Genomic DNA, 27,415 nt, shown 5'->3' with positions numbered 1-27,415 from the left:
ACCCTGTCGTTTAAGCAAGGTAGCTGCATCACGTTAGGAAATGTAACCATATCTTACATGGGCACTATACGAGAATGTGTATTGTCTGGTGTAAACATCTACAAGGTGTCAAATAAACATTCGTCAGTCTCAGTCACAGCAACTGTGTGAGCATATCATCAGCTCCTGTAGTATAATATTTGTTAGCAGTTTGGGCTTACAGTGCGGTGAGTAGACAAAACATCCAGCCAACGTAATTGAAGTGTCATTTATTTTACATCAACGGTTGCATGTAAATGATACTTGACGCTGTCAATCCTTGAACCATTCACCTGCTATCAACCGTGTTCGTCCAGACATGGGAATATTATGGGAAGACGCTATCAACATCAAGTGGAGCACTTAACAACGTGTTTGCTCGTCGTCAGTGGCCAATTTCCCCCTGACTTTGGAGGGATGTAATAGCCAGTAACACTAGAATTATTCCTCAATTGATGAGTGATTCTGTTGGACTGCGGGCGCGATACCAGCTAGCTCCTCGTTATGGTATCAGTGATCAATAAAATTACGAGAAAATTGATGCGATGGTAAAACAGTTCCAGAGCCTCTGTCAGTGTAAGGATTAGCAGAGAAGATAAATCACTCATTAAACTTTGTGATCGGTTACAAACACTTTTGTTTCCATTTGGTTTCTCTTTTTGAAGGCTTTAAATTTTTCTTAATACTGTGCCCCGAGTAACGATGTATCAATGTCGTTGGACAGAAAAAGATATTATTTTATACTTGGAGACATTATTCTACATTACACATCACTGATTAGTCAAGAGACACCCAAGTCCTGTATGCGTACACACATTGGGAGAAGGGAGTAGTTTGTAGTGGAGCCATACTTCTGTCTTGGAAAAAGCACCAATGGCCTTAGGCATAGTCAAGAAGACAGTTCGATAGTTTTTCATCAGCACCAGCACGGAGAAATCCCCCTGCACTGGTTAAACAATATGCAGACACAATGAGACATTCTGGAGCATTTGTAAAAGAATATGTTCAAACAAGGATACATTGCTCAGTATTTATTAAGCACCACGGTCATGGAGTGATGTCTCTGCACTTGTTAAGCACCATGGCCATAGAGAAATGTCCGAGCACTTGTTAAGCACCACTTGTTAAGCATCACGGTCATGAAGACATCCGTCAGCACTTGGTGAGCACCACGGTCATGGAGAGATTCTCCGGCACTGTTAACTGACCCTTGTCCTGTATACTGACAGTTATTCTATATACTGATTTCTCTCCGGTACACCCCACTGTCAGGCACTGCCATTAGATTTCTTCAGGGATAAATGGTCCTACAGATTTCCCCTTTACTAAATTAAAAAAAACTGTTTCTACCTGGTTGAAAATTCAACTTCTGTATGATTGTGCAAGCGTTGATTCAAACCCGATGGATACTGTTTACACCAACAAGTATCTCTGCTTTATGTAGATCTGAATATACATTTACAACAAATGCCGTTTCTAAAGCCGTTCCTAACACCACACTGACTCGGAGCACGTAGCGAGGGCGCATCCGTTATGTCTGATTAACACAACACATAATGAGTTGAACGTCAATTTATTGGACTTGTGTACACATACATTAAATGTGAAAAGTCTTCCCAGATGACTTCGGTAGATCAAAGGAGCATGCATCGGAAACAGGGAAGTGGAGGTAGCAAAGTACCATTATGCATGCATCTGCATAGGAGAGTCTGGGTTCGAACCCCGGACAATCTGCCGGACAATACATGTATACATGTACAGAACCATTCGTAGAGCAGAATAAAAATACGAAATATAAATCCTAGTTGTGATGTCAGTAGCCGACATCAACATACAAGCATCAGTACAACTTAGATACAACAATTAACATAGGCATAACAAATCGGGTTGTATCACAATAATGTGGAACTGTATATATATTATATAAGTCGAAATTCGTCATCAGCTATATATCACTACGTACTACCGTGTACAAATGACAGTTTTCAAGACCATAGCACTAGATTTAACAGAATACTAGATTTAACAGAACACTAGATTTAACACTTCAGTTTAACAGAACTAAGCTTAGACAACCGGATTTGTTTCTCAGTCGATGATCACGAGAAGGATTTCATGTTATGAGTTAAATAATTGAGAAATGTTGACATATCATTTCAATGTACCATGCAATAATACTACATTCGTAATGCTGAATATTTACACAGTACAGCTTTATATTGTCGACTGACGATTACTATAATGACGACTACAGAATGTCTGAAATTGCATTACTTGGTATAGTAAATAGCAACTAAGCCAAGGGACCGATCATTTTATCCCTCTTTACCACGCATTCTTCAGTGATTGTGCAGGGGTCGCTATATATTTTAAAATAATCACATGTTCTATAGAATACATGAGCATCAAATACTGGAAACATGGTTTGAACAATTTTCACAAACTATGCTTTTCAGTATTTTCTGGAACAATAATTTATCAATATGCCAGGACCCTACCAAGAAGACAATGCTTTGTCCCTTATTCTGTTCTCTGACCAGGCCAGTACTATGATTGTTGAAGGAAAGGTGTGACTAGAAATGACTTAAACAGGTTAAACTGAGTAACTGGGTATAGGATCCTGGGTTAAACATCATGTACTGGATATCGTGAACACCGGATATAACACGAGTGATACTATCTCTCATACAGTCTGTGTCTTTGATGTAGCTCACTCTGTATATAGCTCAACACTGATAGGGATACTGATATATTGTTACTAAACAAAGAGGACGATTAGAGAGTGAGTTCAGTTTTACGCCGCTCTTAGCAATAATCCAGCAATATCATTGAACTGGACACTGGGAATGGGCTTCATACATTGTACACACGTGAGGAACGTGTGTGTATGTGTAGCTATTTATTTTACTTGTCTGGTCAGGTCTGAAACCGTTATATTATATTATTCTAATGTGTATTGGGTGTCAAGGCCAAAGCGATGAACGTTTCATGAGTTAACCACGTTCGTTTAACCAACGACTGCACTTATAGTGATGACACACTAAGATTCGAACTACGAGTACAGGTTCCTGGTGCGTATACGGGAGGCAACTCTACACAGTCGACTGCGGCGACTTAAATAAATTGGTCACTTTGCCCTCACTTATCGTAATTTCAAAATGTAATGATGCTGAAAATGGGTAATATCCATAACACTATCGAGTCAAGGTCGACTTACTATTTCCAGAACACTATTGCATATTTTCCGAAAGACAACACTTCAGCAACACTTCAGGGAGACACAGAATATCCTTATCAATGTTTAACAGCCTGATTCCAGGAGGCCGATTGTTAGACTTACATGTCACGATGACACAAGATGGCATAAAACACAAGCAGTGCATCTATTCGGGTCAACTACAATGTCAACCTCTGTTATCTCGAGATATCGTTTAAAGGTTTTTATCATATAACGAAATACCGTGCTCAAGAGAAGGCCAGTGTCTTTTATATCATGGAGGTTCATGGTTTGTGGAAATGTGCAGTGTGAACCAAAGCAAGGTGTCGGTGTCGGTGGCGTCACGGAACACCATCTTTCTTGACATCCACATTTATGATAGCCCTGTAATATAGCTTATCAAGTATTGATTGTCGTATCTAGAGTGTCTGTTTCTGGTGCACTTTCCAGATTCTGACTAGGCAAGACGGAATGTACCTCATACGCACTGGAGCAGTAATATTTACAGAGGGCTTGGCAACATGTCATTCAACCTGAATGGGAGGCTGCAAGTGGAAAATATCGTTCAAAGCGTGCATAACAACTACGACTTAGGGTATCGGGAATGGTTCGTAAATGTTTATTGCTTCTTTGTGCGCCGTGAGTCAATCAGTTTATAACGTCATATCAGATGTCAAGATTTTCATAGCGCAGAGAACATCAAAACAGTAAAAGGTGACAGTACCGAGATTTCTTGAACATAAAACAAAAATCTTCAACGTTACAGATATGGTTTCCTTGCAGATTGTATCTGTATGATCTCTGTATACAGGTTTTCTTAATTTCCGAGGTGATGCAATACAGGTGTGAGACATTCAATTGTTATTCTACAAAGGCGTTACTTTAAGCGTTTGGCGATTTAATTAACATCTTGTTAGTACAGTATTTACACAGGAAGCCAGTTCGGTTGGAAATGTCACGATCACCATGGAAACGCTTGTCAGAAGAGCGCAAACAGACTTACCCTTAAACTAACATCAAGTCTCTGGATTGAACTTATTTCAGTGAAAAGTGCATTCTTAAATAAAATATACTTGACAAACATTGTTACGGATTTATGTAAATTTAGAAATTATGAATAATGGTTTATTTATTCATTGGCACACTGATAAAATACCAGTAATAAAAATACCTGTATCCGTATCTCATTTTGTGCAGTATATAACAAAAAGGAGACCAGAGACTTCTTCATTTTCAGAAATGAAACTGTGGTAATCTTGCATGGGCAGTCTCATACGAGTACTATTCCAACAAACAAATTCCGGTAAATCTCTGACCAACGAGCAGGAGAGGTGGAATATTCCGTCAATGAACATTTTCTGTTTCATATGAAGACGCTGTAACTTAACATTTTCTGAAATCCAGTGATTTGTTATTGTAATAAGGTATGGTAATTGTGCAGACAAAATAGAAACTTTGGTTCTGATATCGTCGTACTTACGTCATAAAAACAGGCAACAATAAGACCATTCTTTTCGGAATGTATTAGATTTGATGTTAACCTAATGTACATCGCCTGGGTGTGACGAGATCACTTATCGCACGTGTATTTGTACGAAATACTGCATCTTCCTCATTTAACACCCTGGAGTTTATTTCAGACGCTCTTTAGCGTTATCATTTAATCGCAATGACAACTGAAGACATCATTCGAGGTTCGGCGTTTTAATCAGAATATAGCGTTTAATTGAGGGAATACGGTAGTGAACAAAGTCATACTTGGTCTCAGGGTCTGTTTATGATTGTCGTCAAATCACATCAAATGAAATGATGAATGCATTGAACTGATGTCTAAAATACAGTTACATATCATGTGAAATATTTGAAAAACAATCTGTAATAAGTCAAAATGAGACTGGAGTGAAACTGGAATCTGTATTTCTGCGCCTTCTTGATAACAAACAATTGGAGTGGTTTGTTACCTTTAGAATAAGAATTTGGGATTATTGATCCGATCTCGACATATCCATAGCCATCTGCAGCTCGACGACCACACACTCACATACACTGGGAATGCCAAATGATGTTATATCGTGAAGAGAATCACATGCTTATAGTAGGAATGTTTTCCTTTGAAATACGAGCGTGAAAGCGAGTGAGTTTGCTATAACACCGCTTTGAACAGTATTTCAACCATATCATTACGTGTATTCTTCGAACGAAAACCCACAGCAATACAGGTCCTACGGTAATCATTTGAATATTTTATAGTTAACATTAATCCCATTCAAATTGAAAAGTTACGGTGAGAATGGTGTTTCGGAACCTGAAACTGAAAGAATCCATACTTGCTTCATTCAGAGCTTTAGCGCTGAAGGGAGGCTGTTCCTAGGGGAAATAATGCGGTTCATGGACTGTGCGACAGACTAGTCTTAGATGCTTAGCATTTCTGCAGACAAACGGTGAATCATGATATGAGCGTATACGGGACAATGGGCACAGCGATTTCCGTTGCCAACCTCACCCACATACGTCACAACACTCCAACGTAGTTGTATTCTTAGCATATATTCTGACCTCTGAGTCGATAACAAGAGATCCACCTAGCAGATTAGCTACTGACTGAATTCTACTGTCCAGGGCAATGTCACGTCAAGCTCGCTCCTACAAAGGTGCGACCAAACAAGGTCACATGCCCACCTCACTTGACCCCGTGCCTTTAGCACTATCCTAGCCATACCACAACGGAGGGATCATAGACTGGGCATCGTACCCGGTCTTCATGGTTACTGACTATCCAAGACGACAATGAATTGCATATATGTTTGATAATGTCTACATGCACTAGAAGGTATGTCAAAAAGCGTTAACATAAACACGTCTTCTGGTAGTTCTGACCTGCCTTTTGAGAGTGTGTCATGTGTATATCACAAAGCAAATGACAGACCTGAATACAATAGTACAATACTGATACAATTTCATTTAAAGTTTACAGATATTGTCAGGAAATATGTGTCCGTTGTCTTATGAAATGCACCTACAACATCCAGGTTAATTCACAATTTTTGTACAACTCGTCACTCCGCAAGACAATGTTATCATTTCCGTGTTTACATCCGATCCTGTAGGTCAGATCAGTAACACGAGGACGATTATACGACGACGGGAACAACAGAAGAGACGTCATTACATGACACGTACACAGCCCTATGTGCAAATGTTGAGAATGTAAACAAGTTGGTCCACACACTGACGAAATATCCACAACCTCTCGGAATCGACGAATGAATAATCCACACACTGTGGTACATCCTTCTTACACTATAGGAGCAGTGTCACATTCTGCAGGACAATATCAACAGACACATCCTCATCACTATGTACAGTCTTTGTGAACGTATGAGTATAAAACCCTGGATTTCGTTGACGTGGAACGTTGAAGACGTCCTCATCGAGAACCTTGAAATGGAAGCGTTGAACGAAAACAAGAATTCTCACAGGATCGTCAAAGGTATTGAATTGTTACAGTTTCAAACGTGAATATCCGTGGGGTTAATAGTCTTATTACAAGAAATTCCTATCAGATTCACGAAAGATTATCACGAAATAATGTTCTGTGGGCCAGCATGAAGGAGGAGCCGATCAGGAATCCTCAAAAGAGTTTCCCCAGAGGAGGATCTTCAGTTTAGGTTTCGATGAAGTGACTATCCTCAGTCTGTACCTAAGGTTGTCTGATGTTGCAGCTGGGTTGTTGTGTTCCCTACCCAGTCTGTTGTAGCACAGCTTCAGGAGAGAGATGGAGGTATTTTTCTCCAGAACGTCCAGTAGTTTGGAGAAGCCATCGTTGGTGATGCCACACATATTGAGTCCCACCTGCTGGAGAGTGGAACTCCTTTCCAAACAAGGAGCAAGCTTCATCAGTCCTGTGTCAGAAATGAAGTTGACGCTCAGGTCGATGCTCCTCAGCTTCTTACTGATGGCAAGAAGTTCAGCCAAAGCCCCACACCCATCTGATGTGATCCCGCAGTTCTCAAGACTGATGTCTGTGACCATGCTCTCGGGGATATATCGACTGAGGATCTCCACCCCCGCGTCTCCTACATAGTTGCGGCTGAGGTCGAGTTCAGTAAGACACCTGTTCCTACTGAGTCCGTCCATTAACGTGCAACAACCAGGCCAGGAAATGTTGTTGCTTCTTAGTCTCAGCTTCTGTAACGTCGAGTTGGCCTTCAGCATGTCTCTGAAATACTCACAGCTCTTGTCACCAATATCGAGGAAGCTCATATCGATCTCTACCAGAGTCTTGTTGTTCATAAGGGCACCGGCAATTACCTGACACCCACTGAGCTCTACACCAGTCGAAGACAGATTTAACTGTCGGAGACATGTGTTAACCTTCAAAGTATCCGCCAAAGCTGATGCCCCTACAGCATCTATGTTATTTAGCCGAACATCCAGAGATGTGATGCCCTTATTACAACCGAGGGCCTTCGACAACACTGTAATGTCTTCTCCAGAGAGTTGGGTTTTCCCTATACGAAGCTCTAAGATGCAAGTGTATTTTTCTACGACACGAGCAAGGGCTTTAGCTCTGTTTCCGGTTAAGCTATACCCAGTGACACACACATTCATCATGAGATCACACTGATCGGTAATTCCGTTACTCATTTCACTCGAAGTGTCCCAAGATGTAGTAGAGATCCTGGATGATCTCTTGCTTAATCCATGGTCATTGCGGGCCCGTTCCAGTTCAACGACAGGCTTAAGAACAAACGTTTCCGGATTATAGTAACCGATCTCGAAACATATCGTTTTCTCATCCGCCAGAATCGGATTATCGTCATCGGCGACACAGGGAATATCGTGGACTAGCTGGTCAACCTCCTTCATCACGTCCAGAAGCTGAACAATATCCACGTAGTTACCAGACTTCCTCAAGACATCACAGAAACACACGAACTGGGAATAAGATCCCTCACCCACAGCATTGGCGAGACTTTCACAGATCAGCCTCCGGTCAGGGTGGCCTTTATAGGCCAAGACATCATTGTCACTGAGCACGGAAGCCTCGTGAAGCTCCTTCAGCAGTGGGAATGGATCCAACCTCTGACAAAACAAGTCCAGAATGCTCTGCATTATCAGTTTCTGTCGAGACACGTCTTGGTGTTTCTCACTAGATTTCCTCCTTGATCTGACTGGCTTCTTTGGTGTCAAATCAGATGTGACTATCTTCATTTTGTTATGACTAGAATTTTGCAGCGTTGGGGAGTTGTTGCCTAGTGATGTAAGAACGTCCAGTTTCTCACCATCATCCCTAACGTTATTGTTTTCCGTGTCATCAGCAGGCACAATCACAGGTTTAATCTTACCGTTCTCCTGTTTGACACATATATTCTTCTTGCTCTTGCCATCAAATTCCGATGACGTGCTCTTTGGCTGAGCCATGACCACTGAATTCCTTGCCGAACCGCCGTCTAGTGAGCTACGTGGGTTGTTTATACTTGCTGAACGAAACAGAAACAGTCTTGGGGGTTTAGGGGGCGGTTTCAGGCTATTGCTTCGACACAATCCCGTTTTCTCCACCACATCAGGTAGAGTACTGTTCAGTGGAGTCAAACAGTCATCAAAGGGGTCGCCATCGCCATTCGCGGACGTACTCCATTCCACTTTGATGATATCCTTCCGGTCACGTGGTTTTCGGTCAACATGGCGGGTAGACAATTTCCGCCAGAACTTCCAAGGTGGCGTGTGAGGGCGCTGCGATTCTGACTCGGAATCTGAAATAGAAAATAGTCAATGATTATCCCAGAAAACTGAAATTCGTTCCAGGACGATTACACCATAATTATATGACATGGGAGTGGTAGATAGTGTGAACATACTAAGTGTGAGTGGGCATGGTTTAGGCCGTTTTTGGCACCTGTTAGTGTCAGTTAAGAACAAACGTTACAACGCACCTTACAACCTTACAACCATTAAAGATACTATAGACCAAGACTTGTGTCTCAGTACAAGATGACTGAACAGATGATTCAATACAGGTCGCTATCTATTTGAACAACATGTAATGTAAACCAACCCCACATAACCAACAGGGAGATAATAATTGGAAGACAACACATGAATCACGACGTCGTCAGAGGACGTCCACCCCAAGATAACGTTACGACAACATCGAGACATAACAAGGGATGACATCCATGACAACAATAACCACCCACTTCAACAGTGTCGCTACAGAAAGCAGCCAAGCACTGAGACGTCTCACAATAACAAGCTGTGATGTGGCCCTGTGTTCTGGTCCGTCTCACAGCCACTCAACTGCACATTACGTTATTTCAGTCCCTTATGGTGATCTATCTTCACTTGTTGGCGATCGACAGCCCATTTGTACACTGCGTTGTCCAAAATACTGTTCTACTTTTAAAGATATATGCTGGCTAGTTTCAACTCATTCTGTGATAATCAAGTAATTTACTGTCCTTCGGGGTTTTTACATAGCATACTTGTGTATGATGAATTTAGTAGTTTTAGTCACGATATGGCTGACATATTGCAGATGAGACTTCGAATCTTAACTCACTCACGCATTCACTCTCACTGTTTCAGTCCTTTCTGTAATGCAAAAGCCACAATGAACAAATGGTTGTGCATCTTAGAGTTCAATGGCACTCCTTTAAAGCTTAAATAGAATAAATTGTTGTTATCAATATCACATATTTTCGGAGACTAAACTTTACTCTAAGGTGATTGTAACGTAGATCGTAGATCGGGCCAGTACTGAAAATTGACCTCCACTGTGTTCTGACACCCAGGTGGTCGTCATGGACACCCTCCTCACCAATCTCCTCGTCTCCTGGAACTGAATTACCTGATGTCTCCCCGAGCAACACGTCCCAGATCCAAACATCTACGATAAAGGAATATGTATGCACGAAATAACACTCTGCCTTGTCATGGTTTAATGAACAGTATGACTCAACTGAGACTGTGAGCAACCGCTGGAAACGTTCGACATGTGAATTACAGGGTAAAATTAGACTGTTGTATTATTAAAGGCTTACAGCCAGGGAAATGGGGCCCTAATTGATGCTGATTCAAACTTGGACATATGATGACGTTGAATGCCATGTAGCGTGTGTGATGAATTCATAATAGCGCAATCAGCATGGATTGACTGGGGCACGATGACCTACGGGATGACCTGCAAGATGACCTGCAAGACACACTGCAGGATGACAGGATCCATCAACAGATTTTTGTTGGAATGAAGCTCGCCTCTTAACTTGAGAGGCGGACGGATCTCTTTAAAAATAAAAACAAGGGCGCCAATATATTGATTGTGACTCCTCTATCAGTTTCTTACGCTTTTTTGTGATTCGTCTTGAAGAGAGCTGATTTTCACATTGCATAAAACGACAGATCTGTAGCTGGGTGACAATATGTTGCAAATTAGGCGTGGATTGTATAATTTAAGGAGATCGCCCTTGGCAGATGGGGACATTGTCATGGGAATGTTGCATCTCCTATGGTTTTGATGTCGCTTGGATGCCATTAGCGACGGAAAGTTTAGATAGAGGTAGGAAAATAGGGGACAGTCTCGGATGGAACCTTAGGGGCGGCCATTATATTTAGGGACGGAGGTAATAGCTAGGAATGGACCCTTAGCGATGGTCATATATGTTATTGGTGGAACCTAAAGGATGGTCATATTGCTTAGGGATTGGGCCTTAGCGGCGGCCTTGGAGACGGTCATTTTAGTTCGGGATGGTGTCTTAGAGACGGTCGTGTTAGTCAGAGATGGACCTTCGGGATGCAAATGTTAGTCAGGGATGGAACCCTAGGGAAACAGGGAGGGTAATTCTAGTAAAGGATGAAACCCTAGGGAAGGTAATTTTAGTTAGGAATGTTACCTTAAGGATGGTAATTTTAGTTAGGGATGGAATCTGAGGGAAGGTACGCAATTTTTTTAGGGAAGGTAATATTAGTTAGGGAAGAACCTTGGGAAGGTAATATTAGTTAGGGATGAGCCTTAGGAAAAGTAATTTTAGTTAGGGATGGAGCATTAGGGAAAGTAATTTTTGTTAGTGATGGAGCCTTAGGGAAGATAACATTAGTTAGGGACGGAGCCTTAGGGAAAGTAATATTAGTTAGGCATGGAGCCTTAGGAAAGGTAATATTAGTTAGGGATGGAGCCTTAGGGAAAGTAATATGAGTAAGGGATGGAGCCTTAGAGAAGGTAATCTTAGCTAGGGATGGAGCCTTAGCGAAGATATTTTAGTTCGGAATGGAGCCTTAGAGAAGGTAATTTGAGTAAGGCACGGAGCCTTAGGGAAAGTAATATTGGCTAGGCATGGAGCCTTAGGGAAAGTAATATCAGTTAGGGATGGAACCTTAGGGAAAGTAATTTTAGTAAGGGATGGAACCTTAGGGAAAGTAATATGAGTAATGGATGGAGCCTTGGAGAAGGTAATCTTAGCTAGGGATGGGGTCTTATGGAAGATATTTTAGTTCGGAATGGAGCCTTAGAGAAGGTAGTTTGAGTAAGGCACGGAGCCTTAGGGAAAGTAATATTAGTTAGGGATGGAACCTTAGGGAAAGTAATATTAGTTAGGGATGGAACCTTAGGGAAAGTAATATGAGTAAGGGGTGGAGCCTAAGAGAAGGTAATCTTAGCTAGGGATGGAGCCTTAGGGAAGACATTTTAGTTAGGGATGGAGCCTTAGAGAAGGTAATTTGAGTAAGGCACGGAGCCTTAGGGAAAGTAATATTGGTTAGGCATGGAGCCTTAGGGAAAGTAATATTGGTTAGGCATGGAGCCTTAGGGAAATTAATATCAGTTAGGGATGGAACCTTAGGGAAAGTAATATGAGTAAGGGATTGACCCTTACGGACATTCATTTTAGTAAATGATGGAAACCTCGGGACGGCAAGTTTATGTAGGGGTGCATATTAACCAGGGAAAATAGGACGGGTCCTTTAATAAAGAATTGGAGATGTTTGGATATTTAGTTTTCTTCAAAAAGTGGAAGTGGGTCGAAATACAACTTTGTACGTTTGTCGTGAATATGTCCAACCAAAGAGATCAAGATTGTTTATGGAACAAGAAGATACTGTGATTGGTCCTCCAGTGTCTACCATCCTATATGTTCCAGTGACATTTAGGCAACCCACACAACAGCACTTAGCACATTCCACTGGTAATATAGTCAGTGTTTACGGCCTTGGTATGTAAATAGACGCACACCAAGTCTGCACTGACAGACTCGCTCCTCGTATGTACACAGATAGTGTACGTAAGTGGCTATAGGACATGGTCTTTATGTAGATTCGAATGATTGGGTGTGTGAGTGAGTGGGTAGATGAGTGAGTGAGTGGGTAGATGAGTGAGTGAGTGAGTGAGTAGATGAGTGAATGAGTGAGTAAGTGGGTAGATGAGTGAGTGGGTAGATAAGTGGGTGAGTGAGTGATATAAGGACCGATATTGTCCCGTACAACATGGATTTCTAAGGGTGAAAATATCCGATCAAAGCACGAATGAAATAAGAATGTACATTGGCCTAGCTGAACCCGGTTAATCAGGATCACGCATAGTTACGTGCACAAGATGTGTTTTTCGTCAGAATTAGATACTTTTGATAACTGCAGTCGATTTGTCTGGAAATACCACGCGTCAGCCGAACGAAAACCAGGCAAATTGTTGCAGAAAATACAACGCTCGTTCATGTGAAACGACGATTTACTATGATAATAACACCGTTCTGGCCGGATCCTTTAAAACTTGTTCCAGGTTGAAAATGCAACGCAGTAATTAGTTTCCTTCTTCGCCAGAATGTTAATATGTAACAAAGTTCGTAACAGTAATGAATACTAATAGTTGGATAACACCTAGGGGAGGCTAAAGAAGGTATGGTACATGAGCACACACAGTAGGAAATGAATTCGGAAGGAAACTTCCTAAACCAGTTATCTTATTTCCTCGTAACCATCCTAAATAAAATTCTAATTTGTGATTTAACCAGTGAGTTGATAACAGTTTGTTGATGATAACAGTTTGTTGATGATAACAGTTTGTTGATGCCCTTGCCTGACGTCAGCGTCGCATAATTTTCACACAAGCACATTGCAGATCTTATTTCGTGTAATTCGAAACACCGGTGTGTCGAAGTTTCGGCGAGGAACCGAATTTATTTTGCAACATGAAAGACTCGGTCTCTGTTTCCCAGAGAAGACTCTATTCATGCACGTGGTATACCCGTCATGTCACGGTATGCATGTGGTCCCCTTACCCAGCAACATCCCAGTTTCATGACAGAATGAGCATCGATCTACAAAACTGCGATATAGTGACATGTGTTACTCAGGTCTGCGACTTTGACCACCCGATCCCGTTAGTCGCCTCTTACGACAAGAATGGGTTGCTGAAGATCAATTCTTACCAATGGGCAGTGGGATACCCGGGTTTCGGGTACAATGAGTGAAGCACATTTCTGGTGTCCTCCTCAGACACTCACCCACTACGTAATAGAGTTTGAAACACGTTAAACTGCCGTTCATTAAAAACGTCTAAATATTTACGTGTTGGGGCGAGAAAGAGATATATCCCCCAGTACCCCATCACATCATAGTTCTGAGAGTCTAAAATCCATGCTTTAACAGTAAACCGAATCAGCGCCTTTCTACAACCATCGATGAAATGGTAAACTAAAACGTCTCGATATGAATTCATGATCCTTATAACATGGAATAACAACAAAACCCACCATACAAAAAGGATGCCTCAGCAACATCCCGTGCAGTATGGAATTTTGAAACTAGAATTACATGCACACCTTGTATTTACATCGTACATGAGAGACTTACCGACTAGCAAACCACAACCTGTTTGCGTCCATACAAGTTTATCATATACGTTTTAACGTTTCGCTTTGCTGAATATTCACAGCGCTTAAATACAGACATTGGTGAGATATATATCCTCAATAAAACATCCCCCCACCACCCTCACCCCCATCATGAAGCCTACTTACCCCTTCACGACCAGGTAATCTGTCTTGTGAGACTGCACTATCCTCTATCCTATCGTTCACTATCTGACTGTCAATGCCAGACTAAGTTATGGTGTTCCACGTGGAAGCCACGCATGTAGGTATGTATAGTAGGTATACGCTAAACTAGGGCTGGACAGTTGACAGAGCGCGACGTCTGGTCACGTGACAGACGAGCGTTCCGGTTTTAGAAAAGTGACATTCTCGGTATGTGGCTTGTGTCATATCGGAGAAGGCCAGGCGGAAATATTGCTCGTGCTACGTAACATTCATAAACACCGCCCGCAAGTGAACAGGCTGTACGATGGTGGTTACATTCAGTTGCAGCTGGACGCATGGGAGGATCGGGCTGTACAGTATAGCCAGTGTTTACTGTTAGTTGACCTTTACAGCACAGTATATTTCACGCCCAGAATGAACTAAGATAATGAACTTTGCATTATTTCTGGAGCTCGTTTGTACTGGTGTAGTGAAAGATGATGATGATGATGATGATGATGATGACGATGAAGAAGACCCGGGTCCTATTCATCATCATCATCATCATCATCATCATCATCACGATGAAGACCCGGGTCCTATTCTCCGGATGCTGGTAGTATCTGTCGTGAAATTCTGAACGCGCCATAAACCAATACTCACTCACTCACTCAATAATACTATCGTATCCATGCCTGGGTCAGTGGCTTGACGAGCCATTGATTTCACTAGGCTGTTTAGAACGACATACTGACATCAATAAATACCAAGCAGGTCAAGCTAGATTCCACTTCCTAGTTCCCTCACATAATCACATGCTGTGAAAAAGAATGTGGATCGAAAATCAAACAGGAAGATGAATCTAGGCTGAGACGCATAGTCAGTATCCGTGCTTTGAACAGTGTTTACGTGCATACGCGGCAGGTCTACTTAAAAGTGGGAGGAAATCACGCAAAACTGCAGATCTCAGACTTTAATCATTTGGGTGTAACAGGCTTGAGTATGTACTGACAAATTTCAATCTGAAGATTAAAGTGTTAACCAAAAATTAACAAGTCATTCGCAACACAAACTGGCTGATAGTAGGAAATTTTTGCCAGTGGGGCTACGTGAAATATTGATCATTTCATATCAACCGACTGTAGAAGTTGATGAGGAAAAGTCCTCAAGATAATAATTCCTCACCAACTAAACACGTCAGATTTAAGGTTTAAATGTAGGCTAAAATTAACATGAGAGTAAAACACGAAGAGGTTGATAGTACGAACTAAGAAAAAGGCTTAAACAGCTTAGTTCCTCTCCATCGTTACACTTCTGATGTAAAAGACTTATTCAAGGTGAGATGTGAGATTAATTAACATATATTTAACACGAACTGGCTGATAGAACTCATTGCTAGCGGGTCAGCCTAAAATGAAATACTGTTAATTTCTTATCCACCGCCTTATTTCCCGTTCAAAGTGTAAAAGTCAGAATAGAGAATGTCATCAAGATAGCGTCCACCACACCAGTCCTCAAACTGAAATGTACAAACGTTTCCCTCCCTGGTGTTACTAGCGTACACACAAACAGAGACCATTTGTTTTGTGTAATTACTTCAGCTGGATGGGGCTAACTGCGCCATATTCTAATCTGACTGGTCACGTCGAGCTCGAGAGGTTAAACAACTAAACAGAGAATAAGGACTCAATTACTTCGTGCGATCGTTGGCCCTGGATTAGGTTAATAGACTGGGAGACAGCTCGGACAACTGAATTAGATCATCCGTTGTTTGGGGCAGTGAAATCCCATCTGAAGTCGAAGGTTTTCACATTTGACATAACATGACACATTACACTGAACCAGTGTTTTTTAAACTTGACCTTCCTGTGTTTATTATGAATCATTCCACAATGTCAAGGTCACGAGTAAAACATATCCCGGTTATTCAGTTTGAAAGGGATATGTTTAATTAAATATATTAACTCGTACTGGTTCCTGGATGCTGGCCGTGAGGGAATGTGGTTTTCGAATAATCTTATTCAGCAACGTCACAGCGGTTGGAACAAAAACGGGCTTCAAACATCATAGCAATATTTTTTTAATGTAACGTCCCGCTAGTTATCCTATCGCTCACGTAGTGCGAATAACATATTTATTTGTTATCTCACAGTCCCTGAACCATAGTATTGTCCCCATGGAATAAACCTCCTAGACACATGTTTAATCTCTGAATATATATGTAGTTTTGATAGTAACAAACTAACCCATATAAACCGAAAAGGATCCACAGGGAGACCAGAGATTCTACGGAAATGTAGACTTGCTTTATATAGAGCCATAGCACTGCAGGGAGGGCTAGGCTGTAGGGAAAATAATGTGGTTCATGGACTGTCAGACCGGCTATAAACCTCGCTGCAATACAAATATCCATGTGAAGCACGTCCAGACTTTCTCATCTGACTGACGCTCTTTTTCAATTTAAATGCGTTTATTCATTACTATCAAAATTATAAATACTCAACAACAATGAAGTCAAAGACTATCCTAATTATAAATATTACAGTATTACATAGTCCACATCATGATCCAAATAATACTTCAATATTGATTATTGGGGCGGTCCTTAACTTTTTGTGTTGAGTATATATTCAGAGACTAAACGTATGTCCAGCGCAGTTGGTGTCTCACCTGCTATTTCATGATCTTCAAACTGAGACATGATCTCTCTTGGACTGCCTGTATGGTTTCATGTCCACAGCTAGGTATGGTAGTCCACTGTTTATATCTATCGCGTTTTTCTGGTGAGCGAAGGTCGGTGGTGGTGGAAGATGGTAACTGATTTTACCCTGCCTTGTGCATCAAAGGAATAAAACAAGGATTGGTCTCTTCGGAGTGTACTTTGTCTAAACCACGCGTACGGTCTACGAACCGAAGTCCACTTTGTTCTTTCATCTCTTCGTTATTGTAGACACGATCAGTAGTCAGTAGTACATGAAGTGTCTATCTAAACAGCGATCGGTCGGGGTTCGATCCCAGTCGCACCATAGCAAACAAGATGAATTACAGAACTTGGTGTTACCGTGTCTGTAGCTCGACATTAAGGTAATAAAACAAGGACTGGTCGCGTGTCAGTGTAATGTATTTGACGCGCGACATTAATCCCTTATCTCCGCCTAGTGCCTAAACGGTTCGCTCATCACGCTAAAGTGAGTGAGTGAGCTAAGTTTTACGCCGCTTTTAGCAATATTCCAGCAATATCACTGCGGGGGACACCAGAAAATGGGCTCCACACATTGCACCCATGTGGGGAATCGAACCCGGGTCTTCGTCGTGACAATCGAACGCCTTAACCACTACGCTACCCCACCGCCCTCCTCATGCTAAAGACCCGTGTTTGATTTCTCACATGGGTGCAATGTGTGAAGTCCTATTCTGGTCTCCCTCGCCGTGATATTGCTGGAATATTGCTAAAGGCGGCGTAAAACTAAACTCATTCACCTCATCTCCTATATATCGTTTTAATTTCTATTTGGTTTTTATGACTCATTATGGACAGAAGTCAACATTGAACAGATGCTCTCAATGTCCATCACTGGTCTACCTAGTAATGACGTGAAGCAGCTGTATTTTCATACATTTCTCATTTCACATTTATTAACCGGATAGCAATAAACCATATCTCACCACTCTTCTGAATATGGAATCCTTGATATCAAATTGTCGCTTTGACGCGGTTTGTTAAATTTGACACTTTGTGCTTGCTTTGGTGAGGGTAGGGTCCTTGAAACATTCAATAACTATACAAAGTATGTACAACGATCGTACACCATCGTGTACAACGATATGGAGAACGTCAACGCCTACTCCTGTTACACAGAAACCAAACACCATGTGTCTATAAATGGACCAACTCATTCCACGGGCCTTGAGCATCGCGATCAAGAAATCAATATTTTGACAGGCAATAGCTTGATGTGCTCCGTGAAGGGTCAGGGATGAAACCGGCTTCTTAGGTTGCTGTCACCAACGTTCTGACAAGCGAGTTGAAGCTCTATCCCATCAAAGTCACAATTACTGACTGTAGGTCTGAGATCCGAGGAAGCGCCTTTGAACCCCGTGGATATACATCACTGGGCCCCGTTCTTCAAACACAAGATGAGCTAAGACTGTCAAAGTCAATGTCAAAGCATGGGAGATACAACCACCTCACATTAACCTCCTAGGACCGTTCCTGATAAATAGGTAGGGTGATGATGGCGATTTTTATGGAGAAACATGTACAATCTGAACTGCCCCCCTAAAATTTTATCTGCCCCCCCCCCCCCCCCCTCCCTAGATCATATGAAAAATGACCCTCCCTAGTGTCCGTGGACAAGCTGGATGACCACCATACCTCCACAGAACAAAATGACACCCTTAAAATCACCAACACCAACCAATCCTTCAGCCCACCCGAACCATAAATTACGAACGGTCACTTATTAACTGACTATATATAATTCAATTTGTGAAGAATATAAAAATATTGCTTAAAATTAAAATGAAAAGGAGCCGTACTGACAATGGAAATTCTGAACCTGAGGAAATACTAATGTACACTTGCTTCAGTGAGGCCTTTACATTATTGAAGAAACTGAAATAGTTAGCTGTATTACATTTTCAGTTGGAAAAAAACCCACTGTAAAGGAGGTACCTGGGGAAATCTGGACTTGCTTCATTTGAGCTTTGACATTGCAGGAAGAGAACATGACGTGGCTGATGGACTGTGAGACAAGCTACTACCACCTCAGCGCTACAATCGCTCTTCAGACCGGGTTCCTGGTTGGACTGCATTTTCCGATAAACGATCAGGTGTGCACTGAATCTTTGTATTGATTGCTTGCTGACGTCATGCAGCACACCGGGCCACCATGAACATACCAAAGACCTACAGAGTGCCTTTTCCTGGAACTCAGGCATCTGCTTACATTTATTGTTAACTCAAACTGGTTACTTTGTCCATATTCTTGTCTTGTAATTAAAGTATTTTTCTCTTTGTAGGTTACCGCCGATGGCAACAACATTCCAACTATATGGAGGAGGTCTGACCTGCCTCATATCTATTGCTGTGTCGATAACTTCGTGCATTCACCGATATGACGACGATCATGGCAGTGAGACATCGTTAACTAGAACTAGCATTTCAGTTCAAGCACATGCACTCGAACAGGTAACTGAGACACTAACGGTCTCTTACACACCCAAACCAACCATAGTTGAGCCGAACTGGGAATTAAACCCACTGCCAAGGTTTGCATCGAGTCCAAAGGACGCAACACTACAGATCTAAATGCTGCAGCTGAGGCGACTGGGTCCCAAGCAAATACCACTGAAAAGTTATTTCCTGTACGCCCGTTCATTCGTCAGGTATTGGTTAGTTGTTCTTTAACGCCGCGCTGTATGTCGGCGGTCTGTCATTAATCGGGTCTGGAACAGACGATCCAGTCATCAACAGTAAAAGTATCGATCTGTGCAATTGGGAACCGATGGCATGTGTCAACAAGGCCGAACCTGGCCACCCGATCCCATTAGTCGCCTTTTACCACATGCATGGGTTGAAAACAACTTCTAACCCGGATCTTCACGGGTATCGTCATATAATGAAAGTAAGTTTATGTCATATATTCACTTCCAAATTATTCCCATTGTTACTCTGGGACACACAGTACTCACTATCTCTGCTCAAGAAAACCAAACTGATGAAGCAAATGAATGTTGTTTTATGCCCGGCACAATATTCTGGTATATCACGTTGCCAGTCAACAGCATGGGCGCCTCATACAACAACCAATACGCAAATGCATGGGCATCGATCTGTTGTAAAGCAATCACTAAAGGCGATATGTGGAATATAAAACTTGTTACAATTTTCTAAATGTTCACACAAAGTTACATACAAATGAATTCACATCAGATTTCATTTTTATCCAAAAAAACCCTAAAACAACTACCCTAATTCTACAACCAACTTATGCGTACCAACCCGTGAAGGTCCCGGGGTAGAATAGGCCTTCAGCAACCCATGCTTGCCATAAAAGGCAACTATGCTTGTCATGAGAGGCGACTAACGGGATCGGGTGGTCAGGCTTACTGACTTGGCTGACACATGTCATCGGTTCCCAATTGAGAAGATCGATGCTCATTTTGTTGATAACTGAATTGTCTGGTCCAGACTCCATTATTTTCAGACCGCCGCCCTATACCTGGAATATTGCTGAGTGTAAAATTAAAGTCACTCATTTATGCGTACCAAGCCGCTTTCACATTTTCACATCTTCAGCTGTTTAGTCTTGCCACACACATGCATATTAAAACCCTGTCTTGGCCAAACATGGGCCGTGACAGCATACTGGAGAGATTTGCGCCGTTTTCCTTAGTTTACAGTGCATGACTCTACAGGGATCTATAGGAAACTGAAGTTACTCTTGATACGTACACACAAAAGACGTTATTATATTATATTGACACACAAAAGGGGTATTGTGTTAAGGGAGGTCAACGAAGTCATCAGACGGGAGCACCAATCACAATTTCTTTAGATTTCCACGGTTTTAAATGTGCCCCTTTAAGTTAGAGGAGACTAAATGAACATTTTGCAGGATTTATTGTTCAGTTTTCTTTCATGTTGTCCTGCGATACTATTCATTCACGCTTACCAATACATTGTGAATTTCGGGCATATTTTCTACATTTCTTCCAATTTTCAAAGAATACTATAAATTCGGAATCTAGAGTACTAAATGGAAAGAAAGGAACCATTAAACTGAACTGAGTTCTAGGATGTCACCAAGTTAGCTTATCAATACTGGCACCATCGGAGAGCATTATGGGATTGTTTATAGAAATACCTTAAATGCGTCTCTAGTTCTTCAGTAATTGCTCATCTCTCTCTGTGGAGATCCAGATCTATCCTGGAGGGGTTATCAAAGACCCCCATAGACCATCTCACCAGTATTGGCACCAACATAAAGGTTGACTCTATATTTGGGACCAGTGGCGCAGTCAGCTTGAAGTTCTCTCTTGCTGTTGTCTAGCACATTCCAAGAGCTTATTGAGTTTGGACTGGCATTGATTGAATTTCGAGCAGTAACGGGACTTTGGCGATACATCGCTGCGCTTTATCAATCAGCATTTGTGTGGATAAAAGACGAACAGAGACGAGGCAGAAAGACTTAGTGTGTCTCCAACATACCGACTTTCCATCATTTCTATTATGACTGTATACGTATAGAATTATTCGATCCAAGCTCGAGTTATCACTGTTTATGCCTCTGATTCCCATTAACGTCACCGTTCGCAATTCCCTCGCGTTCTGTTTCCAGAAAGCTGCGAGTGCTTGGTGCCAATAAAAATGCGAATGCTGAGAGGTGTCTTGGCGATACATTACTTCAGTAATATTTCTGTAACATAAGTGCATCATTTGACGAGAGAATCTGTGGCTATGATATGACGGTAATAGGAGTAAGAAATATTTGGAAAGTGTGCATGAATATGGTATCTATACGGTCGATATTTCAGGCTATGAATAATCACCAGTTATTATGAAACGTTTTACATAAACGCCGCATACAGAAACTTGATGCTTTTACCAATTATTAGAGTGAGTTAGTTTGGTCTTTGACCGCGTTTAGCAATATTCCAAAATAGCGAAGGGCACTAGAAATGGGCTTAATACATTGTTCCCATGAGGGTATTGAACCTGCTTCTTTGAAGTGACGAGTGAATACTTTTATCACAAGGCTACCCCACCCCCATCCGCACCCACCCCCACCCCCTCTCCTGGGGGTCCCATCGGTCTACGCAATTGAAATACGATCACAAGTGTTCATCAAGTCAGAGAGTCTGGCCACCCGGTCCCGTTAGCCGCCTCTACAGAAACAGGGGTTCGAACCCGAACTCACAAGCCAACACCGTGTGGCGGGTGAACCGTTTTGTCGACACATATCATCTAAAACAATTAAGAATGTCTTATGAATGTATTGTGGCTAATATAGAATTATATTATATTTCATTTGATCTTAATAGGGGCGTCAAGTTGAAGGGCTTGTTTCCCACGTAGGTACGATGTTTAAAATGCTCGTATGGTGTCTCCACCATGATATTGCTAAATGCGGTGTAAACTAGACTCATTCGTACAACAATTTAGGAGATTCTTTGAAAATATTCGTAAAACAAAATTAGATATTGTCATAGAAAAAAAATTCATACTGACTCAATTTCAAAAGACGCTGTGTTACACTGTCATTTGTTTCATTCACTGAAGAGTTTTGATCAACAGGACGATCATTCAAGTGCAGACACAACGTCTCGGGCTGACAACTCCATCTCAGAGCATGCACGTGCAGGCCGAAATAGAAGACGATCAATTATTCAAACTATTCACACTCCATTCAGTGACCCTTTTCAGGGCACGTACTTTTTAAAACGTTTCAAAATATTCCTAACACCAACCATGCGTGGAGGTGCTGAAATGACATAATATGGCGGATAACATTGTTCCTTAATGCAATGTCAACAACGCGTGCGCATAACTGTTGCGTGCTTTTGTCTGGGGAAACTATGGAGGACTAAATAATTAATATAAATGCTTTAAGGGATCGATGTCCCGGCAGAGGCATGGAATCGAGAAGGTTTGTAATCTGAGTCAATTTAGAAGCCGACTGCATTAAAAACTGTGGTTATTGCTGAAAACGTTTCCACTGACAATATCGTATGTGGACATCATGTGAATTTCATTCTCACAGGGACGACCTCGGCATGACGAAACATCAACGCGTTATCCAACACGCAGCGATAACAGCTCCTCGTTGTTGATGCTCGATGTTAAATCTGATATCTTACAAATTGTTTACATCTTTTTCACTGTTTCCTGGATACAGATCGTGGGAAATAACGGGGTTAAAATGTGGCACGTGACTTCAATTCATGTTAACATTTTCGCATGAGATTTAGGTTTGGGATGCCAGTAATTGCAATAACTAATGAAGCGTGGCATTACCAACTTACAATAGATTAAATTCCAATTCTTGTCAACCAGAGCTAGCTTTTAATCCTAATCCACCAATGCAACATATAAGTCGTGTCTGCCATAAAACACATGGACTCTGGGTGTACACAAGATGTTAATATTACATGCCCGCTGCTGTGTTCGATATTTTCAATTACATCTCACTCCATATGCCATAATGCAATTGGAATTTCAAGTACAATCGATAGAAATGATTCAAACAAGAATACAAATAAAAAGTTTGCAGTAGGCTTTTCAACCTGCATGAGTGCACGTGATGTTATAACATCAATTCCATTTTGACTGATGATGCATCACTGTTTTAGGGAAGGGGAAATGAAATAGTTTAAACAATACATTCACAATAATATTACCACATCGGTTTGGGAAATGATACCAAATTAATATTACAATAAGCCTTGATGGCTTATTTAATGTCACTCAATTAATTTATTCAATTTTCTTTGATAAAATGATTCTTTTCCTTTGATGCTGAATCTAAACACTTTAGTTATGAATCTTTCTTCTATTAATGTGATTATATGATAATCATCCTCCAAACGTAATTAAATCCTATGATGAAATGACGTTAACAGCTCCCGTGAAGGAGATTAAATGTTAGGTCTAATAAGCGTTTAAGTTTCCGTTTCTTTGAATTGGTTCTCATATGATCAATAGACTGTAGCATGATAGCCTTGAAATTGAAATTACTGAATGAGCATGCATTATTTTAGAAATATTCCTCCTTAGAGGCCCTAAAGGGGTTGGAATGCTAATCACATTATCATGTGACCTTGGATTCACTGATTGTTGCTATGCCGATTCCGAGATATACAAAATGAAATATTCATCCGCAAGGACTATATTTCGCCTTCGATGCCATGGTCAGAGACGAAGGACGGTGGTTTGGGAGTAATGCGTCCCAAGAGAATCACTAACAGTGAAGACAATCGACCACACGTAACTGGCATTGCCGCAAATGATTGACAACCACGGTGTTGTTCAACCACGTGGCTTGAGAACATACGTGATCGATACATGACAATTCACCCAGGGTAAAAACGAGTTTGATTTGTATCGATTTAGCATTTATTAACTTACTCTGCAGCATCACACGTTTAACAATTACACGAGAACCATGGAATTTCAATTGGAACATTCAAGCGATACGTAAATTTAATTTCGAAATACCTAGTCACGTGGGACTAGAGCAAGAAAGGAAACGGGAATACCAATCAGTAGATGACACAGGGTCGCGAAAAAGCATACAGAATACTAAGATCGTTTTACCTAATGGCATATTCATGGAAACATACGTTCAACGTTCGGGAAACTGCTGATGATGTATGGCCTATCAACAAGACAGTCAAAGCAATGTACAAGATTCCACATGCAATAGACACGTTTCTGTACAACCGTGCGATCGTATACCCCTTTCTCTAGTGAAGATGTGTACATTAATAATATTGTACATTACAGTAATATATGACAAGACGCCCACATCCAGGATTCTGGAACAAGACCCACGTCATTGGTGACCGATGGTCAAGTGGTATAAGCTTCCCCATCTATAGATACCACGTCCGCCATGTTGAACATATCTCTGACCGTTGGTCAGTTTGTTCACGATTCAGTGCCAACTTGCGGTGTTTAACATAGGAAACAAACAATACGTACAGCCACGTTTAAACACGAAATGATCAATAGGATAAAAAAGTGGTTTGCACCCGAATCCGGTCACTCGGTATGAACCGTTACCAGATGTACGGATTCCGATAGAACTGAAGTAAAAGACAAAGAAATACCTAAATCATCCGTGCCGTGTGCTTCGAAACAATGTGTTGGATCTCTATCCCAGAACGGCTTGGCACAGAGGAACCGCTCCACGTTATATAATATAGAACAAGCACTCATGTCTTCGCCTGCCTGATGGTGGGCTAGCCGGCAGTGGCTCACAGATGCCGACCGCCTTCATCCATTGATCGTGGTAGTGGTAGCGAGGAAGACGATGGCGCTGCAAGCGCACTGTTGATTATGTAGATCAGCCGCTACCTTCCGCTGCCTGCTGCCATTGTCCTAATGCTGTGACTCATGTTGCTCGACCATCCACAGGTTGCTTGTAGTCGGGACAGGGGCCGGTAGATGTGGAGGGGCGGGGTGGACCATCCATAGGTTGGTTCTAGTCGGGATAGGGACGGGTATAGTTGGAGGGCGGGGCGGACAATTCACAGGCTGTTAGCAGTCGGGAAAGGGACCGGTATATTTGAGGTGCGGGGTGGACTATCCACAGGTTTGTTGTAGTCAGGACAGGGGCCAGTAGATGTGGAGAGGCTGGGTGGACCTTCCATAGGTTGGCTGTGGTCGGGATAGGCAAGGGTATAGTTGGAGGGGTGGGGTGGACCATCCATAGGTTGCTTGAAGTGGGGACAGGGGCCGGTAGATGTGGAGGGGCTGGGTGGACCATCCATAGGTTGGTTCTAGTCGGGATAGGGACGGGTATAGTTGGAGGGCGGGGCGGACAATTCACAGGCTGTTAGCAGTCGGGAAAGGGACCGGTATATTTGAGGTGCGGGGTGGACTATCCACAGGTTTGTTGTAGTCAGGACAGGGGCCAGTAGATGTGGAGAGGATGGGTGGACCTTCCATAGGTTGGCTGTAGTCGGGATAGGCAAGGGTATAGTTGGAGGGGTGGGGTGGACCATCCATAGGTTGCTTGAAGTGGGGACAGGCACCGGTATATATGGCGATGCAGAGTGGGCCATCCACAGGTTGGCCAAATTCGGGACAAGGACCGGTATATATAGAGGGGCAGGGTGGACCATCCACAGGTTGGTTGTAGTCGGGACAGGCCGGTATATATAGAGGGGCCCGGTGGACCATCCACGGGTTGCCTGTAGTCGGGGGTTATGGAAGGGATATTTAGGGGTGCATGAGCGCAGGCAATGGAAGTAGGAAATGAGGGTGATTGGGTACGGGTAAAGGAATAGGGTACCTTTCCTTCGCATGGAGGGAATACTAGAAGAGAAAGTGTGTATATCGTCTCTGGTAGTGGCAAGTATAGGTTTTCAGATGAATTTCAGAAAGCCTGTGCAGTGTGGATGTGCGTCTTCAAGAAAACAAATATGCGGAGGTATTTGTTATTTATATTGTATACACGTTGCATAAAACCAACAATTATGAGTGGTGGAGTAGTGAAGGTTGTCATAAATTTGGTGATTCTTACTGTCAACTGAATTAGTACGGCGTGATGGAGTGGAATTGCTACTTTATAACATGCATTGCCAATGAGGAAGTACGAGTACAGATGCCTTCTGGGAAATATAATACCGTGGGATATGCCAGTTGTTGGCGTGAATAATGACAATACGGAACGCCCACTGGTGCTATCTGTTCTGTTGTAGAAGCGGCTGTGGAAATAGGATGGGGCAAAAAGTCTTCTGGTATTCGTGGAAGGAAGCGGAGATAGTGAAATTCCAATTGTGAGATAAGAAGGCAAGACATGTACACCAAACAGACAAGATGTCTGAATCGTGTTCATAACGCATATGTGAATACCACACAGAAGTGTTGAGCACCATTCTCTGCCTTTAGGTATACACGCTGTGAAGGTGGAGCTCAGAGTGGACGTGTGGAAAGGAAGGTGGTGTGACGATATGTGACAATAGTTGCGCTTGGGGTGCGGAAAGGGTGTGGATGGGGCTGAGATGGGGGTCAGGGTGGTGATGAGGATGGGAGTAAGGTAAGCGGTTCGGAGGGCTAGGGATGCGGTGGTGTGGAGTTGAGGCTGGGGCTGGGTGCTGGGTGCCGGGGCCGGGGCTGGGGCTGGGGCTGGGGCTGGGGCTGGGGCTGGGGCTGGGGCTGGGGCTGGGGCTGGGGCTGGGACTGGGGCGTGAAGTAGGAGAGAGTGTGAGCGGTTAGGAGGGAGGGGGTAGGGAATATGGTGGTTGGGTGTGATGGAGTTGGGTAGGGGAGTGCAAATTAGGATCGAGTAGGGGTTTGAGTATGGTAAGGGGTGGAGATACATAAAAGGGTTGGAATACAGAGAAATTGTGGGTGCGAGTTATTATCGGACTGGGTTGCAGGGAGGCTTGAGTCCAATCATCCCAACCCTTTCCAGCAGCAAGCATACTAAACATCTAATTCACG

General features: G+C 42.4%; 1 protein-coding gene across 5 annotated transcripts in view; it reads right to left on the bottom strand.

The window, feature by feature from the left end:
- Positions 1-1,575: 1,575 nt before the first annotated feature.
- The window catches only part of LOC137295902 (NACHT, LRR and PYD domains-containing protein 14-like), an 86,209-nt gene continuing 60,369 nt past the window's right edge, over positions 1,576-27,415 (bottom strand). For 2 of the 5 annotated variants that reach the window (XM_067827476.1, XM_067827475.1), the window contains exon 2: positions 4,924-8,991. In XM_067827476.1, coding sequence (XP_067683577.1) covers positions 6,857-8,659 — 1,803 coding nt within the window. In that variant the 5' untranslated portion in view covers positions 8,660-8,991 and the 3' untranslated portion in view covers positions 4,924-6,856. Of the gene's footprint in view, positions 8,992-14,244; positions 14,314-25,074; positions 25,184-27,415 lie in introns of those variants that run through there. The other 3 variants (XM_067827473.1, XR_010957609.1, XM_067827474.1) reach the window with 3 other exon arrangements.

Source organism: Haliotis asinina, chromosome 9 (assembly GCF_037392515.1).
Source record: "Haliotis asinina isolate JCU_RB_2024 chromosome 9, JCU_Hal_asi_v2, whole genome shotgun sequence".
Taxonomy (NCBI): domain Eukaryota; kingdom Metazoa; phylum Mollusca; class Gastropoda; order Lepetellida; family Haliotidae; genus Haliotis; species Haliotis asinina.
This window is presented reverse-complemented; position numbering and strand designations above follow the sequence as displayed.